The 18,005-nt window shown below is 58.1% G+C and overlaps 2 protein-coding genes across 2 annotated transcripts; both read left to right on the top strand.

Moving 5' to 3' along the window:
- Window positions 1-2,964: 2,964 nt before the first annotated feature.
- On the top strand, window positions 2,965-12,102 carry LMXM_34_1450 (conserved hypothetical protein; the record flags this gene model as incomplete). The annotated part of the gene is made up of 1 exon (XM_003879092.1): window positions 2,965-12,102. One exon carries the CDS (start codon window positions 2,965-2,967, stop codon window positions 12,100-12,102), a length of 9,138 nt encoding a protein of 3,045 aa, XP_003879141.1.
- Window positions 12,103-13,009: 907 nt separating this feature from the next.
- On the top strand, window positions 13,010-13,999 carry LMXM_34_1460 (conserved hypothetical protein; the record flags this gene model as incomplete). Its single annotated transcript, XM_003879093.1, has 1 exon — window positions 13,010-13,999. The coding sequence occupies one exon, from the start codon at window positions 13,010-13,012 to the stop codon at window positions 13,997-13,999; it is 990 nt and encodes a 329-aa protein (XP_003879142.1).
- Between the last annotated feature and the right edge of the window lie 4,006 nt (window positions 14,000-18,005).

The raw sequence follows: 18,005 nt of genomic DNA on the forward strand, positions 1-18,005 counted from the left end.
GGAGCAGGGCCTCTCCTTGTCCGTCTCTTCCCACATTTCCCAGAACGCACCATTTCGCTGACGTCATGCCCGTGTCACGCACTCGTTCTGCCGCTCTCTCTCCCCCTCTGGTTTCTCTCGCATTACCGCGGCGTCGGGGCTTGTCACCGATGCGGGAACTTTTTCCGTCTCCTCACTTTACACTTCGCCTCTCTCTTTCTTCTCCCACCATCACGTCCATCGCGCTCCACACGGCTTTGTGATGTACACATTGAACACAATGCGGACGAACACACCACATCATCATGATGACACATACACCTGGGCATGCATGCACAAGCACAGAGGCGCATGTGCGCCGCACCGAAAGCAGAAAGACTCTTCTTCAGGGATATTGTCCTATTGCTCTCGTTTCGTTTCCCCCTCTCAAATCTCCTGCTTCACTCTCCCTCGCTGCGTCTTGTGAACGGCCTCGCCCATCTGGCACTGTCGCCATCCCCTCTCCGTTCTCGCTGCGTGGCGTTGATACGGCTGGATTGCAATGGTACACCCCCTCCATCTGTTTTCGGCCTTTTTTGCATCCTTTTTTTTTCCTTTTATGATTGTGCATATTGCCAGGTGAGAACAAAGGAAAAAAAGACAACCAACCAAACAAACCATTTTTTGTTCGTTCGGCCTCTCCCCTTGCTGATTCCGTCTCTGCGTTACCGCGTGTGTGTGCGTGTGTGTGTGTGTCTCACTCTCTCTCTATATTTCTCTCATCCTGCCTCGCTGTCTTCGCACCAGCCCTCTCATCTCTTTGCGCTCTTCGCATATACGCCTCTGTCTCTCTCTCTCGGGGTACACACGCATACGTACACATATATATTTACACATACCATATATATATATATGTGCGTGTGTGTATATATATATATATATATAAATCTTTTCGTTTGTGATAGCGACGTGGGCACTGCTCTCTTCTCTTCTTTCCGATTTCTTCCGTTTCTTTTTCTTTTCTTGCGCTTCTTTCATCAGTTGCATATTTTCGTTTCTTTTTTTTTTGGGGGGGGGGAGAGGTTTCTGTGAAGTTGATCGTGTGCGTGTGTGTGGTCCGGACACCTTGCGCGTTCTCTTGTCCACTTGCTTTTTCCCTTCCCGATTCGATATTGTTCTTGTCAGCGGACCGCCTTTCTGCACAGAAAAAAAAACAAAAAAAATAGGTGAAACAACCCGACGACGTAAACAAAAAAGTGTGTGCGCCTCGTGTCGCCCTTCCGCTGTCCCTCACACACCCCGTCTTTCTCTCTCTAGTGCCCTCGCTTGCCCCTCTCCGTAGTCCGCGGAGGAAACGCTACCCTTGCTCCCTCCATACCAGCAGAAGGCAAAAGAAAACAAGAAAGACAACATCCAACACCATTCGACGCACCCGCGAAGGCAGAAGAGGGAGGGCAGACTGCGCGTCACCCCTTGTATGCGTTTTTGTATGTGTGTGTCGGGTAAAACTGTTTTCTTCTTGTGTATGTGTGTGTGCTGGGGAGGGGGACTTGTCTTCAAAGACAGACAGAAAGCAAGCGAAGGGAGGTGAGGCGGCGCGTACACACGCGAGACCCTTGCTGACTGTGTTCTTGACTAGTTTCTACGGGCTGGCAGTGCGTGCGTGCGTGTGTGCATGAGTAACATCTTGCTTCACCTGCTTTGTTGTAGTAGTTTTCACCCCCTTCCTCTCGTCGCTCGCACTCCCGCTTCTTGCGTGCTGGGATATATTATCTCCTTGGGTTTTTGTTTGTATCGGTGGCGCCGCCCTTTTTTGTATTGTGTTTTTCCCTCTCTCTCTCGCACGTTCTTCTCGCATATCGGCTGCCCCGTGCGCCTCCTTTTATTTGTGTTTGACTCTTAGTGCTTGTCGGTGTGTGTGTGTGTGTGTGTGTGTGGCAGAGAGAGGATCAAAAGACCTGGGGAAGGTTGGAGGGAAGCGACCGTAGGCAGCATCCACGTGCGAAGACGCTGTCACGCGAGTGCCTGTGAGCGTAGACGGGGTGGAGAAGAGCCACACAAAAGAACGAAAGACGAAAAAAAAAGCAGTGGGCAGAGCCGAGGAGAGGGAGACAGGGGGTGCTCGCCTCCCATCGAACCTGCATTTTTTTTTTCGTTTTACTTCCGCATTCTGGCCGAGTCGGCGCGGCGGCGACTCTTTCTCCTTCTGCCAAACGGACGGTATATCTTTTTTTCTTTCTTGCAGTCGTGCTACGCGTACTGCTCTCAAAGGTTGTGTGCGGGCGTGTGCGCGTCCGCTTCTTCTCTCTTGCGTTTCCCGCAGTGCCCTTTGCCTTTCCGCCATCGTCAACATTATCGTGATCAAGGGGTTGTGCGGCGGAGAGCCACTGGTGGAACACACACACACACACACACACACACACTTACCGACATAAAACAGAAAAAAATCATACGCAAGAGGTGGACAGAGGTGGGCAGCAGTCACGCACATCTTGTTTTCTCAGTTTTCTATTTCCCTTTGTGCTGCTTCGGGTTCATTGGTGGCGGTGGGAAAACCGCCTCTCTTTCTCTCTGTGTCTGTGTCTGTGTGTCCCCCTTGATTCTTCCGCAGTTTAGTATCTTAGATTTGCCTTGTCTCGACAACATAAGGAAAGGTGACTCCCTTACACTTTCTGACCTCACGACTCCGCTCGATAGTTGCCCAGCCGTCTGTTTACCAACGCACACGCGCACTTGCGCTCATTCTTCGCTCCCTTGCACATCATACGGGGGTCTAAAAAAGCGAAGACGCCTGCGCGTACGAAAAAGAAAATGAGCGGCCGCAACACACCTCAGGCGAAGAGTCGCCAGTGCAGCAGTGGCCATGTCACCCCCACTTCTAGCCGGCGAGTGCCACATCTGAATGTATCGGTGCTCTCGTCTGAAGCGTCGTTCTCCAAAATGGCAACACAGCGAGCCTGTAGCACAGACCACGGGATGGATCGGTACACCGGGCGTCGTTCAAGCATGCTGTCAATGCTCCGTGTCCCGGTGCACGAGGAACCGGAGGAGGAGGAAGTACCTGCCTCACCAGACCCGTATGCGATGTCGCCTTTCCGTGGCGCCTCACCTTCCATCGTATCTATGGTTCGCGCAGGGTCCATCTCGAGCGAGAACATGCCGCTCCCACTGAATATCCAACACATTGAGGGGGAGCTTTGGTATGTGACGGGGAAGAACGGCCCAGGGCGAAAGCACGCCACTGCGCAATGGGTCGTGTGCGAAGACCAGCGCCTCTCCGTGTACAGTAGTTGGGCCAAGAGCAGCCGGCTCGTGGAGGAGGCGCGCTTTGAGAGAGTGCGTGTCATGTTCGACTTTCTACACCCACACATGCACCCGGAGGTGATGGGAAGCGGCACCCCGCAGACGCGTCGCATGACAATTCACCGCAATGAGCCCCGCACTACAGCGGAGTCGCGGTACGCGTTTCGGATACGGGACCCCTGCGACGCCAAAACCCTCGCCGGATACTACTACTTTGGGGTTGAGTGTGTGATGCGTGACCCACTGACAATGAGGCTGCGTCGCAGCCTTGCGATCTTCTGCACTGATCATCAAGATGACCACCGCAAGTGGCTCGACTTCTGGGAAGAGATGCAGGTGCGGTACCCCATGCTTCGGAGTCGAAACGCCGCAGCGATGCCGATGGACATCAGCTTAGAGTCACTGAGCGAATTTGTGTTCCCTCAGCAGGTGGCGAAGCCGGCAGTCGGAGGAAAAGGCGAAGACAACACGGACGCGGTGAACAGCCCTGGCTTACCGTCACCGATCGGCCGGGATGATAGCCTCGACACCACACATGCGCCAAAGTGGACTGATAGCGAGCATGGGCAACCGGACTGGAAGGGTAGCACACGACCTTTGCCTTTTGTGTCGTCGGGCCGTGCTTCTGCCGGTGGCGTGCGTGGAAGCCTGCTAGGCGACGTGGCCGCCGGTGGTGAGGAGGACAAGGCAGGAGGCTCTGAACAGTGGCTTGCGCTGCTCGTCGATACGGAACGGCAGGCGCGGGAGGGGATCGAGCTCATGGAGGCTGCGACGCGCAGCGTGCTGGAGGCGAACCAGGCGCTGCGCGATCTCTTCCACCATGTGGCGCCAACGGCAACCGTTCTCTCTCCTGTAGCAGCGGTGTGTAGCAAAGACGAGGGCAGTGCCGGCGACGACGTCGCGAGCGGCGTGGCGATGTCCGATGGCGACATGATGCGTGCCTTGCAGGCGGAGCTGAGGGCGCTGTGCGCAGCCCTCGAGAGGGCAAAAAGCCAGGCTTTCACGCCCGCCACAGCGCCGGAAGCGCTGACATCAGGGGAGTCTGCCGCGGTGTCGAATCAGGTGCTGTTGGCGGCATATGAGCAGGAGCTGGCGGAGCTGCGGGTTCAAAATACAACGCTGAGGAGAGAACTCGACACTCATGCAGCCACCGCCGCGGCGCGTGTGGAGAGGGCACTGGGCGAGTGGACTCTGACCGGTACCGTCGACATCGTTGTCTCCGATGCAGAAGGCGGGGGCGACGGTCATGAAGTCGCCGATGCTTCTGCGGATAGGCAACGGTACTTGGCCGCGGATGAGGCCCTCGTGCGAGCCTTGATCGAGGCTGCGTTGGTGCAAGAATCATCGACTGCTGCCTTCGACTCTTCCAGCGCCGTCGCGTCCTCTGCACAGGTTAACACTCTGGGCGAGTCTGCCTCCACCCCGCAAGCGCCCCACGCGACTCTGTCAACCAACGCCGATGGGTATGACGGGGCCAATACTGCCGGACGCCCCTTAGGGACCGCATCCGATTCTCACCAGCTTCACCGAGCACACAGTGGAGAGGCCCAGCTCTCGGACGCTTCGAGTGCAACAGGAGATTTGGCGACTTCACTGCCAGCTCTGGTGCAACAACACTTGAGCACGTTTGCCACGGAGCACGGTCGCCGTCTCGGAAACCCTGATCTTGCACGTTCTTTGTCAACGGATCGAGACTCTCTTCTGTATCATGTGGTGGACGAGGTCGTGACGGCCTTCAAGGACTTGGTGGATGCTCCCCACATAGACACAGGCATCTCGAAAGCTGATGGAAACGTTGGCGTGTCCGCTCCAACCGCCACCGTGGTGTCATCGTGGCTGTCCGTGCTGCATCGATGCCTTCTTCACAGGCTTGGCGTGGTCGGAGTGGTTCGTGGCGCCGGCGCCAGCAACCAGAGCCCGCTGGCTGCTGCGGAGGTCGGTGGGCCTGCGACGGATGCAGCAAGCGCAGTCGAGGCCGCCGCCGGAGACGACGTGACTCGATGCCGTCCCCCCGCTGGGGACTCCTCAAACGTGCGACAGAGCAGTTCGCTGCCACCGCTCACAGATGAAGAGATAGCCATCGTAGGCGACCTTCATCACTCCGCCCATGACGTAGTAGCGTGGATTCTTGATCTGCTGGGCGAGAGGCAGCGGTACGCGGCCTATGTGACTACTTTAGACTCCCTGACATGCCGACATGACGTGTTTCGCCCGCTCGAAGAGGTACAAGGAGAGCTTGAGAGGGCAACAGGGCGCTGTGAGGCAGCCGCGGCATCTAGCGCCGCTGATGGCAACGCGGAGGATTCAGAGAAACATACTGTGGATGGCTCAGATGGGCTCAGAGTAGAGTGCCGCCTCAAGGAACGCCTCCAGCACGCTATGGCTGCCTTTGGCAGCAGGCGCGAGGAGGCGGCGGTGCTGCGGCGCTTACTGACCGCAATCCTCTACGGAAGTGAGATGGCGCTTCAAAAGGCGGACTCCACCGATGGGGTCGTCCCGGCGGCGACGACGGGTGCTGCTGTAGCATGTGAGGCGTTCCACACGGCTCAAGAAGCGGGCCTTGGCGAAGTGGACACGCTTCGAGGCGCTGCAGAGGCGTGCGTGGCAGCGAGAGCGAGGGAGGAGGTGTGGGCCAGAACCCTCACACCAGCTGTGTTGCAGGCGCGCGCGGACGCGTTCATTGGCGCTCCATGTATCCAGGACATGGTACATGCATTACAGTTGACACTTGGACGCTGTCCTGAAATACACGGCAGGCCACGGTGGGTTGGAGGCGCCGCTTATGTGCCGCCACTCTCGCAAGAGAGTATACGGAGCCTCGTGGAGGAGCTTCACCAGCGTCTCACTGTGGAGCAGGCACGCTGCAATGGGCTACTTGGTGAGGTGATGCTGATATCTTCCGCACTTGCTTCTGTGGGGAGTGAGCTACTGACGGCGGCCTTTTCGACCGCGATGACGGCAACAGCGAACGCAAGCGCCATGACAGACGAGGCCGTGAAAGCATGGGCGGCGTACACGCAACACGCTCATGAAGTCGTGTCCGGGGAGCAACGCGATCTTCAGCAGCCTGTGGAGGCAAGAGCTGACCCTTGCCTCTCCGCTGTTTCCGCAGAGACGACAGCAGAGGCGGCTCCTCACGAGGCTGTCCACGCTCGCCTCGTCGCGGCGCTGAGCGGAGCGGATGGTGCGCGGGGGTTACGCAGCGCTGCTTTCGATGCCGCGAATTCTCTTCTGCCAAACTTATCTGCCAGTATAGCCGGTGCACAAACGGCACTTTGGGGGCTTGTAGGAGTCCTCCTCCGACACGGCGCAGGTGCAGGTGTGCCCTCGCCGGAGGCGTTGCTTGCCCTTCCCATAGTGAACCACATCGCTGCGCCAAATGCTATCGGCGACAGTGACACAGATGCATCGTCATTGGGTGTGCACATGGGGGTAGCAGGAAGCGCAGCCGAAGAGCTGCTGAGTGAGTGCGAGAAGGCGACAAGTGAGCGCCGCGAATGGATGCAGCAACTCCTGCAGTGGCTCAAAGACTTTCCTCCGACGAATACGAGTGACGCCGCACCCGAACCGGCGTCGGAGTTGCCGTCTGATGCGTCCACCGCGCATGAGGCCTATGCTCAGCTGCTGGAGGAGCTTGCCGCTGCGGAAAGCGAGCACGTGAGTAGAGTCGGTGCGGTGGAGGCGCTGCTGTGGAAAACAAGCTGTGTGCGCACCATCTCAGTTCCTGAGATGAGCGACGGAGCGGGGGTCGCTGATAGTGCAGCGCTTGCGGCTGCTGCCGCCGCGGACATAGCGGAGGCTCTACGTGTGTCGGAAGCGCACGTCAGCGTGATGGAAGCTTCCGTCGATCCTGTCCAACGTGCGGCACATGTGAGTGCAACTATCGCTCATCACCCCCGAGGACTAACGCGTGCATCCGTGCTTGGCGCCGTGCATGCCTGCCCGTTTGCACGTCTGCAGGAGGCACTAAAAGGTGCACCGGCCGATTCTGCTGCGACTGCTTCCGACACGAGCGAGCAGAGCACAGCACTCTCAGCGACTGTGGACTCGCCAGAGGGCATCGATACCGTGAACCAGCTCGCTAGGAGTTTGCAGCACCGCGCCGCGAAGATGGCTGCGGTGGTCGAATTTGAGAAGCGAGTACTAGCGCTGCTTCCTAGGCCGCAGAATATAGCCATAGCGAACGCCGGGGTGCCCACCATCGATGCAACTCCGGCCTGCAAGGCAGGCCAGGCCTTGGCCGCAATGCTTGCGGACGAACTCGATATACAGATTCCAGAGGCCAACTTTAAGAGGCCTCCCACCGCATCCGCCGCACTTCTCGACAGTCTTGCCTCTTACATAGAGCAACTCCACGACGCTGCCCTACCCGCTTTACACCACCGCAGGATCCAGTCTGTGTATGCGCCCCTAGAACAACTGCGCGCCGCCGTTGACGCACTGCATGACGCCGCCCTTGAAAAGGTGGCAGACGGCGCGCTTGAGCAGATCCCCTCCCTTCACAGCATGATAGATATGCCATGGCCAGAGGCTCTCAAAAATGCTGACCTTCGTCATATCCACTTCATCATCGAACATCTGGCCAGCCGGGCGAATCGAGCGGCATCACCCGATTCCACCGATGATCAATTCAACGATCTGCGCACCATCGCCCAGGCCCTCGGCGTGCCGCCGGACACGTACGCTGGCGAGCGGGGCGGCGAGTGCGTGCCAACAACCGGGCAGCTGGTGGAGCGCGCTGGCGCTGTGGTGAGCGCCCGCGCTGAGGAAGCGGCTGGACTGCGCGCCATCGCCCAGGCCCTCGGCGTGCCGCCGGACACGTACGCTGGCGAGCGGGGCGGCGAGTGCGTGCCAACAACCGGGCAGCTGGTGGAGCGCGCTGGCGCTGTGGTGAGCGCCCGCGCTGAGGAAGCGGCTGGACTGCGCGCCATCGCCCAGGCCCTCGGCGTGCCGCCGGACACGTATGGTGACGAGTGGACCGAAGAGATGACTCCCAAGTGTTCCGAGGTGCTGGCAGCTGTTGACGCTCTGGTGAAGCGATCCAAGATGACTCCTGAGGCGGCGTCGATGGATGCGGGTGAAGGTGAGGCGGCGGTTGGGGTGCTGGTGACATTGTGGGAGGCCATTGAGGAGGCCGGAGTTGTGACTGCGGATCTGGAGGATGGCTGGTGGTCCGTTGAGGGCCCAAACCGTTGGGAAGCCGCTGGTCGTCTGGTCGGTGCGCTTTCTGCAGCGGTGGAAGTATCGCGGGAGGAGCTCGTGGATGTCTCGGAGCGCATCAAGCAGTTTGAGGATGAGCTGGTGAATGTGGAGCGAGACCACAACGAGTCGCGTGAGGCGATCACGGCGGCGGTGGAGAAGCTGCGCGGAGGACTCGGGGAGGCGACTATTGAAGACCCCGGCGAGATGTCGCCGCCTTCTTCGCGTGGGTCAACGGTGTGCGGGCCTCTGTTTACCAGTCTGCGGCAACTCACAAGCGAGGTATCAGATGTTGCCTATGCGCTACGGCGAGTGAAGCAGGTGCTGGAGGAGCATAATACTGAAGAGAAGTGCATGCCGGAGTTGGAGGAGGTGAGCTTCCCTGTTTCACAGCAGGACGGTTGTGACGTGCTCGAGCCGGGCAAGGTGCTTACGTACAAGGATGTGGTCGCCGGCGTACGTGCGAAGGTAGAGGCCTTGAGAAAGGAGCGGGCGAGGCGTATCGAGACGGATGCCGCTCTGAAAAATTTCTTGAGCGCTGTTACCGACCGAAGCACATTTTCCGAAGAGCAGCCGGTGCCACGTCCATCGTCGTTGACATCGCGACGATGCGTCAAACCTAAGGCGAAACCGCAGCCGGCAGACTCAGACTCTAGCGTTAGCGAAGAGTTCTCCTTGCCGCGCACACCGCTGCATTTACCCACCGGGAGTGGCAATGCCGACGTGCTGCTTGGGTGCAGTGGCAGTATCTCAGTGCCGGTGCCACGCTGGGTCACCACTGAGGTGCTGGAGAAAGTGCGGCAGCAGATGAGCCAGGCGGAGGGCGCTATCGCGACAATGCGGGATGCCGTTACTGCGGCATACGAAGCGCTGGGCGGCGAGGATGATGTGGTGCACGCGTCAGACAACGAGGCAGCCCAGCTGCTGGTGAAGCTGGCGCAGAATACTGCTGAAAGCATCGAGTTTGTCAAGAGGCTTCTCGAGCCTCTGGAGGAGAGTGAAGCTTCGACTGGTCGACGCGAGCAGCTTGAGCACCTGGTGGATCGCATCAAGGAAAAGCTTGGCATCAGCTCCGAGGGCTCCATGCCCACCCTACCGCAAGTGATGGAGGAAGGCATGCACTCCATGTATAACGAATCCATCTCCTCACGACGATCACTGGGGTCGTCGGTGAATCGGCACCTGCCGCGCAAACAGAAACCCGTGGCGCCAGACGTGGAGTTCACGAAGGGTTTTCATCTCGCCCAGCAGGCTGTGCGTAACCGTGACAGCTCCGTGCCGTCACTGACCTCAACGCTGAAGGTGCTGACTCCATCGCCGTCTGGCCCACCAGACTCGACCGAGGATGTCGAGAAGGAGATTGGGTACCGTATGCAGGAGCTGGATGCGCTACGACGCGGCTGCAGTGTTGCCCTCAGAACGCTAGACTCCTCACTGAATGTCTCTGATATGGACTGCAACGCCATGGTCATGCATCTGGTGGGGCGCTGTAACGACGTACAAACGGCAATGCGCATCACAGACGCTGTGTTCGAGGACGACGACATTATATCGGAGGTGAGCGCCGCGGCTTCGTCGTACAGAGCCAGCAACCCTTCCGCGAGCGAGCACCCGCTGCCGATGCGATGTAGCGTTCTCGTGCGTGCTGTCAAGTCTCTCGACAACTTGTGCGAGTCGATGCGGCACACGCAGGCCAACATGGTGAAGCAGCAGCGCTTTCTCATGCACAATGAAGCTCAAAACACAGGTGAACTTCGACGGGCGCTGGTGGAGTTGGAGCAGCAGCTGCGCGACGGCAACGCGGAGCGGTTGGCGTTGCAGAAAGCGAAAGAGGCGACGGAAAAGAGCGCGGCCGAGCTGTCGCATGGTCTGGAGATGGCACACAACGAGCTCACCGACCTGCAGAACGTCCGAGACGACTTGGAGAAGTCGTTGGTGCAGCTCAAGCAGCAACATGTCAGGGATGATGATGAACTGAATCGGGCCGGCGAAAAGCTGAACTCCTTGTCGGACCATGCTGCAGCGCTGCAAGGGGTGCTGGAGGCGGCCAAGGATGCTGTGGATAAGGAGGTGTTGGGGTCGTGCCAGCAGCTTCACTTGGTGGTAGTGGGAAGAGAGATGCCAAAGCCTGAGATGCTTGCCGAAGGCAAGGCACAAGAGGTGCTTCTTTCGGGTCTTCATGCCATCACCAAGGCGCTGCAGAACGCTGTGAAAGAGATGACCCGGTTTGCCCCCGGGGACACCGGTGTCGCAGCCGTGTTTGCAGAGGAGCGTAAACATGCTGCGCAGCAGGCTGCGGCGCTGAAGAGCGAGCTTGCTTCCGTTGCAGAAGCGAAGGAGGAGGCAGAGGCGAGAACGAAGGCGGCCGCGAAGCGCCTGAGGCAGACTGAGGACGCCTTTGAGGACGAAGTTGCGAAACTGAAGCGCGCTCTTCGCAACAGCGAGGCAATGCTGGAGGACAAGGAGGCGAATCACCAGCGTCAGTTGCGCCAGGGGCAGGCAGCCGCAGAGGATCAGTTGGCGCTGGTACAGCAACGCTTAGACCGTGTCACGCGTGCGCAGACAGAGGAGGAGCGGCGGAGAGTGGCATCTGAGGAGAATGTACAGAAATTGCGCAGCGCTCTCGCAGAGGCTGAGTTGGAGCTGGCCCGGCAGCAGCGCCACGCAGCTGAGTATACGATGACGGAGCGTAAAGGCAGCATTCACCGCATAGACTCCCTGGAAGCAGATCTTGCTGCAGCTCGCCTGCATAGCAGCGAGTTGGCGCAGGCTCTTGGTCGTGCGAGGCGCGACGGTGCTGAGGCTGCACTGGCTCTCGAGGCAGAGGCGCTGGAGAAGGCGAAGTTAGCCGAAGAGCTGGCGGACACACGCGCGCAGTTGCGCGCGGGAAACAATGAGCTGGCTAGTATCTGTGCGAGCATTGCCTCAACTGGGTTAACGTCATCAATAAAGTCGTCTGCATCCTCGTCAGTCCCACCAGCAAGAGCGGCGGAGCTCCTGGCAGGACTCATAGACCATGTTGCGGTACTGCAGCGTGCACTAGAGGCCCAACAAACGGCGCGGCAACAGCATCGCTCCAGGGGTACACAGAGTGAGGATGCTGTGGCCGAGACACTGGCAGGGTTCGCCGCCATCTGGGCCACCGCGGTAAAAACCGGACGCACACCAGCGCGGCTCAACGAAGCGTGGCTGACACCGACGGACAAGGCGGAGGTCGTGTCGAGCGCTCTGACGCACGATGTTTCACCGCAGTTAGATGACCTTGCGGCTACCAGACAGCGCCTGCTGGATTTGCTGTGCCATCCACGGGTGCGCCATCTAGAGCGGTCAGCAGAACTAGGGCCTCTCGAGAAGGCAACTACTGCAGCCCTGGTTCAGACCTACCATGACGCCATGGAAGAGTGCTACGAGGCTCAACAGGCTGCGCTTGAGCGAGAGCTGCGAGATGCGCAGTGCAAAGTTGAGAGCCTTCTGGCGCGACTGCAGGAGCAAGAGGAGCAGCACGCGATGGAGTCGGCAGAGGTGGAGATTCGCATTGGCCGCATGCGTGAGATGGTGCAAAGCAAGCTCATGGCAGACGAGATTGCCGAGCAGCACATGCGAGAGACGGATGCTGCCGTGCGCGCGCACTTCGTGCTCTAGTCTCAGCTGTTAAACTTGACGCTCGCTGTGTACACGCGTGCACATACACTGATTCACTTGGTGCACGGGTCTGTAAATGTGTGTGTGTGTGTGTGCCTGTACGCGCGCGCATGCGTGATTGTACTACCAGTGATCAAATACCCTGTGCCATCTTTTCTCGGATGCGCGATTGGATGGACAGGAGGTTCTCTCTCTCCCATTCTCTCCGCTGGTGCACAGCATGGGACGCGATGCGGTGCTCTGCATGATGGTCTTGATGGGTGTCTTCTCCGTGTTGTGCCCTTACCTCTTTTCGCCCTTTCGGGCTCCAGGTCCGTTTGGGCTGCACCACCACTGCTGGCACCTCTCCCCCGCTCTATGCAACCATCCAACCTCGCTTCACTTCACCTCCTCTTGCTCCTCTTCCGCGTGATCTTTTCCTGCCTTGCACGCACCTGTGCTTTGCCTCTTCGGTGGTGCGGCGTGACGAGGGGCGTGTCTTACCAGCCGTCGGGCCTCGTGTGGTTTTGATTGCTTATTTTTGTTGTTGTACGTCCGCGCTCTCGCCGCACGCGCTGGAGCCATTCGAACGTTTGTTTTCGGCCCTCTTCTTTTTTTTCGTGTGCGTACGTGTGTGTGAGTGTGTGTGCCTCTCCCGGTCTGCGCCACGTTACTTGTGTGCAGCTTCCACATCGCCACCCCCTCCCCCTTCCCCCCAAAAAGTGTTGTGCGCCCAATGAGAAGGACATAGAACCCGCGCACGCAAACACATACACACACACACGCGTGAGCATCGTTACTCGCCGTGTCTCTCGCGTGCATCGCACACGATACGGACGCAGGGAAGTTGAAGCAGCGGTAACACCTTTCCCACTCCGCTTATCCCCTTTTCTCCCCCTTCCCCTTCCCCAGCGACGCATACAAAAGGATGGCAATACCAGATGCAGCTGCGGTGACGTCGCCGGCGCTCGTGATGACGGAGGCGGAGCTGCGGAAGGCGCTGCAGCCAGCCCCTCTCCATAAGGTAAAGAACTTCTCTGGCGCGACCATCGCAGCCGACTGCTCTACTGCGGTCGCCGTTGCCCTCACGGCGGCTATTCCGATCTCTATAATCGACTACAGCATAATGGCGCGGGTGGCCGGCGTTTCCCCGAGTAGCACACAGGAGCTCTTCAAGGGTGTCACGACGGTGCTCTTACGCCCTCACAAGTTTTTCTTCCCATGCGCGGAGAACAAGTGCAGCCTGGTATACCGTGTTTGCGCCACAACGTACGGCTTTACGTACATGGGCTCCAATCTGGCAAAGAGCTACTGTGAATCGCACGGTATGGAGAAGGATGCAAATCTGGCCGCAGGCATTGTGAGTGGTGTGATGAACACTGTCTTCACAATTTGGAAAGATAGCATCATCTTGCGCGCTCTGCCACCGGCCAATCCGAAGGACCTGTCCAGCGCGAAGAAGCCAGTGCCGTTCTTGACGCGCGCCCTTTTCTGCGGACGTGACACGCTGACGTGCGTAGCCGCCTTCACGTTCGTGCCCATTGTCGCGTCGTGGATCTCGGGGTACGCCTACCACCAGAAGCGGCTGCCGCAGGCGTCAGACGCAATTCTTCCCGAAAACGAGGGCAAGGTGCGCCTGCCCATTTCATGCGTCGACACAGCGCAGATGTTGACGCCGGCGCTTCTGCAGTTCTTGACGACGCTCATGCACATCACAGCTATTCGGTACCGTCAGATGTACCCGCATTTTTCGCTGAAGGATCTCTCCGACAGCATGCGGAGCACGTACATCTCCTCGACACTTCTGCGGATTTGTCGTATTATGCCCGCCTTTGGCATCGGCGGTATCATGAATCGCGAACTGCGCTCCTCGTTGCTGGACAAGGCAGACCCCCTCGAGCAGCCGACCGTGGCGTAAATCTTTGCGAGGACGTGCGAGTGAAAGGGACGTGTGCGTATGTATATGCGGGTGTATGTTGACCTGCGCGTGCGCTTCGGCGAAATGCAATCGAAGCGTACTTTCCTCCACCTTTTCTTTTTTTTTTTTCCTGCGTGTACCTCGTCGAGTCTGTGCGGACTTCCTTACCGCTTACGTTATAAAATTGTTTCACTCCCATCTATTCTCTCTGGCGCCCCCCCCTCCCTCCGGCACGCAGGCGCGTGTAGGTCTGTGCGCGGCATGTGGAATCAGGACGCGATGAAACGAGACCAAGGTTGATGGTCGCAGCCGATGATGGCAAGGCGGGAGTTGGTGGCACAGTGGGAGGGTGAGGGGGAGGGGGGACGGCACTCTCGCGCACACACTTAAGCGGTCTAGCACGACCTTCGTCACTCTTCTCGGCGGCAGGTCTGTTCCTCGTGCCTCTGCGGATTCCCTACGTCTCCTCACCGTCCCTCTCTGTACGTTCTCACTGCTGTTTTTTCTCCTCCACGGGCACGCCCCATGCCCATGGCCCCATTCTCTGTGTCTGTGTGTGTGTGTGAGGAGGGGCGGAGGGGGGGGGGGAGAGGCAGTACGTGATTAAGACATCGCCCACTAATTTTTTTTTCGCTTCTTCTCCTTTTCCTTTCCTCTAGCGTGCGTGTTGTCGTTTCGTGTGCGTGTGTCTGTGTTTTCGTGTCTCGTCGTTTGCCCGTGTTGGTCCTGGTCGATGTTGTGCTGTCATGTCTCGCCACTTTTGGTCGCCCGTTTCCTTTTTCGTTTTTTGTCTCGTGACTTCGCAGCTCGTGGTAGTGGATGTTGGAGGGGGTTAGGGTAGGGTAGGGCTGCGTGTGTGTGTTTCGGGTGAAAGACCTTGGTAGGAGGAGCAAGGGGGGAGGTGAGGGAGCGGTGCAAACGGAAGGAGTGTGGAGGGGGTGGCGGCGGCGCGGGTGAAGGTGACCTCTGCACGGCGATGACGCGCTGATGTGGGTGTTTACTTTGTGTGATGGCGTCTTTTCCTTCTGCCGCATTCGCTGCTCACTCTTTCCCTTCTAGTCGCACGCCTCACCACCCCCAATCCTCCTCGTGCCACTCCCTTCTCGCCGGTCTGCCATTTCTCTTAATCCTTTTCGCCGTTTTTTTTTTCTTCGGCATCTACCCGCTGCCATCTCCCTTGAAAAGCGCACAGACGTTCAGGTTAACTCACAGACAACCACACGCACACACAGACACACACACCGCACACACCTGTTCTTTGTTTCCTGGGCTTTGACGTGTGCATCCCGACAACGCCCTGCGTCTTGCGCCGTCTTCCATCTTCCCTCTCCACCCGTTGGATGTGTCCGCACTTCCTCTTACCACACCCGCTTCGTCTTGCCATGCCATCGCATCCACCGACCCCCTTTTTCGGTCTCTTTCCCTTTCAACTTCCCCTTGTATGGACCCCCGATGGCACAGGGGACGCCTCCCAGCGCGTGGTACGCCTCAGAGCCCAGCAACCCCTCCACTCTCTGCGGGGAAGCCAAGCAGTCCGCCATCCCTCCCTATCCCCTGCCAAATGCTGAGCCACTTGTGGTGGTGACAGGGCCAGGTCGTGGATGGCGTTGCGTGGGAGCGGCAGCGAGGCGACCTGCGGGGGTGCGGGTGATTTGGTGGAGCTGGAGGCGGAGGGGCGCTGCTCTGGTGGCCGGGTCGGCGCATTTGCTGCAACGCGCGTGTGTGCCTACGGCTGCTTCGCACCACGCGACAGGGCCCCGTGACGGCCCACCTGCAGTAGAATCGAGCTCATGTTGGATGACGGGGCGAAAGCGTTGAAGAGAACATTAAGTGTCCGACGGGCGCACGTGTTTTGTGTGCTCTGCAGGCGTTTCTCGAGGCGGCGTTTTCCTTTTTTTGTTGTCAGTGCGTACACGCCTTGCGTATGGGTGCCTCTCTCTTGGGTTGAGTGCTGCCCGTGGTCGGATCTGTCTCTCTCGCCTCGTCTCGATACGTGTGTCTGTGCGATCAGTAAGGATGGACGTGCTGCGGCTGTGCACTCAGGCGAGGGGGGAAGGCAAGATGGGTAATGCGTGTGTGCCTAGGGTTCAAGTAGGAAGGGGGGAGGCGGGTTCGGGGAGAGGGCGTTGAGGCTGCTAAAGAGCGACAGTGCCACATCACGGGGGTTCGCCTCGGTATTTATTACCACAGTAGGAAAAACAAGGTATGAGTTGTGTTTACAGGACTCAGACCCCTCTTCAGGAGGTGTGTGTGTGTGGGGAGGGGGTGGTGGTGGCAGCAGTGCCACAGGTGGGGGTTTTGAAACAGGGTAAAGAAGGATGTAGTAGTAAAGGGGCATCAAGGGCGCACGGGATACACGCACAACAAGAAAAGTAAAAAGAGGATGTGAGAGGTGGGAAGGGAGAGGGGAGAGGGGGGCAAGCGGACGAAAAAGCAATGATGCGTGGTGTGCAGGAGCGGATGGTTAAGCAGATGAAAAGGATACTAATAAAGCACGCAAGCGAAAAAAAAGGGTATCTCTCTCTCCCCCCACTCGACACCTGCGGCAGGGTTGCTCCCTTTTTTTTGAATTACCGTTTTGTATCGCAGAAACTCGCAGCAGCGCGACCAAGACACTGTTCACTTGAAAGCAAGCATTCAAGAACACAAGAGTAGAAGGCTACTCGCTCGTAGCCCGCACGTACCAGTCCGGCCCAGGCAGTGATCGCACGTAGCCGGCCCCCCTCCTCCTCCCCCTTTCTCCCAGCCATCTGCCAACACAAGCACGTACGCGCAGAACCTTGCTGGGTGCCTCGCAAGTTAATGTTATCGCCTTCTCCTTTTTCTGTTGTATGAGGATGCGGTGAGATTGGGGAGGTGGAGGCGAGGCGAAATGACAAAGCGATGGGCGGACGGTTTGTGTGCGTGCCGTGCGCGGTCCTCTCGCGTCTGCGCATCACATATTGTCACTGGCGGATACCTTGTTGGTTTTCGCCCTTACTCTCGCCTCCCCTACTGGTGAAGCGAAAGAGGCTATGGGACTGCGCCTACATCTCCTCCACTTTCTCGTTTCTCCTGCCGCGCATTTTCCTACGCACAAACATGCCCGCGCCCCGACAACACGCATCTTGCGCCCCGCACAAATCAGTCGACCTCCTTTTCCCGGTTTCCACTCTCTTCAGTGTTTTTTTGTTCTACATACGTAATCGACCCCTCCCTTTTCCTCCCTCCTCTCCCCTCCCTTGCATCATCCCGTTGTGCCGTTAAACTGCAATCATATCCAACACCATCGCGAGGAAAGGGGGAAACATAAACGAGGAAGCAACATCTGTAGCAGTGTATCGTAACAGGTAGAGTTGTTGTGCACTGTGTTCATCACGGGCCTGAAAGAAAGCATACACCGACACCTCACACCCACACGGACACCGCTGTACAAGTGTTTAACAGAGCTGTATCAGCTGCAGCTGTCTCTCTTTTTTTTTGTCTTCGTTTCCTTCACTTCCCTGTCATCATCTTTTCGTTGTTTTCGACGCCCTTTTCGGCACCCCTCTTTTCCTTTTTCGTTAAATCGATCACCGCCTGCGACATACTTCAAAGAAAAACCGAGAAGTCCACTACGGCACTGTTTCTAACACACACACACACACACATTTTCGCCATTGCAAGTGCCGATCCATTCGTTCGTCTACTGGAATACGGCCACCTGCACCCCACAACTCCTCAACATCGCAGCTGTCTTGGCTTCTTCTGTTCTCGATTCTGAATTTTTTCTACTTTCTCAGGAGGAAAGCACTGAAGGACCTGTGGTGCTATCTTCTTCACCCGTGTCTGTGCGCATGCGCGAGCGCGGGGCACTCAATTCGGTCATTATCTTTAACCTCCTCGCTTTCACAATCGGCGATCTACTTGCCTCCTCTTCCTCCTCTGCGTCACCCTGCAGTCGCTACACCTCTCGGCGCTCTCCCCCCTCCTCGCTGCCCAACGCCCAACGCGCGTTCTGCACTCACGCGTGCAAACAAAGGGAGCA

Source organism: Leishmania mexicana, chromosome 34, assembly GCF_000234665.1.
Source record: "Leishmania mexicana MHOM/GT/2001/U1103 complete genome, chromosome 34".
NCBI lineage: Eukaryota > Euglenozoa > Kinetoplastea > Trypanosomatida > Trypanosomatidae > Leishmania > Leishmania mexicana.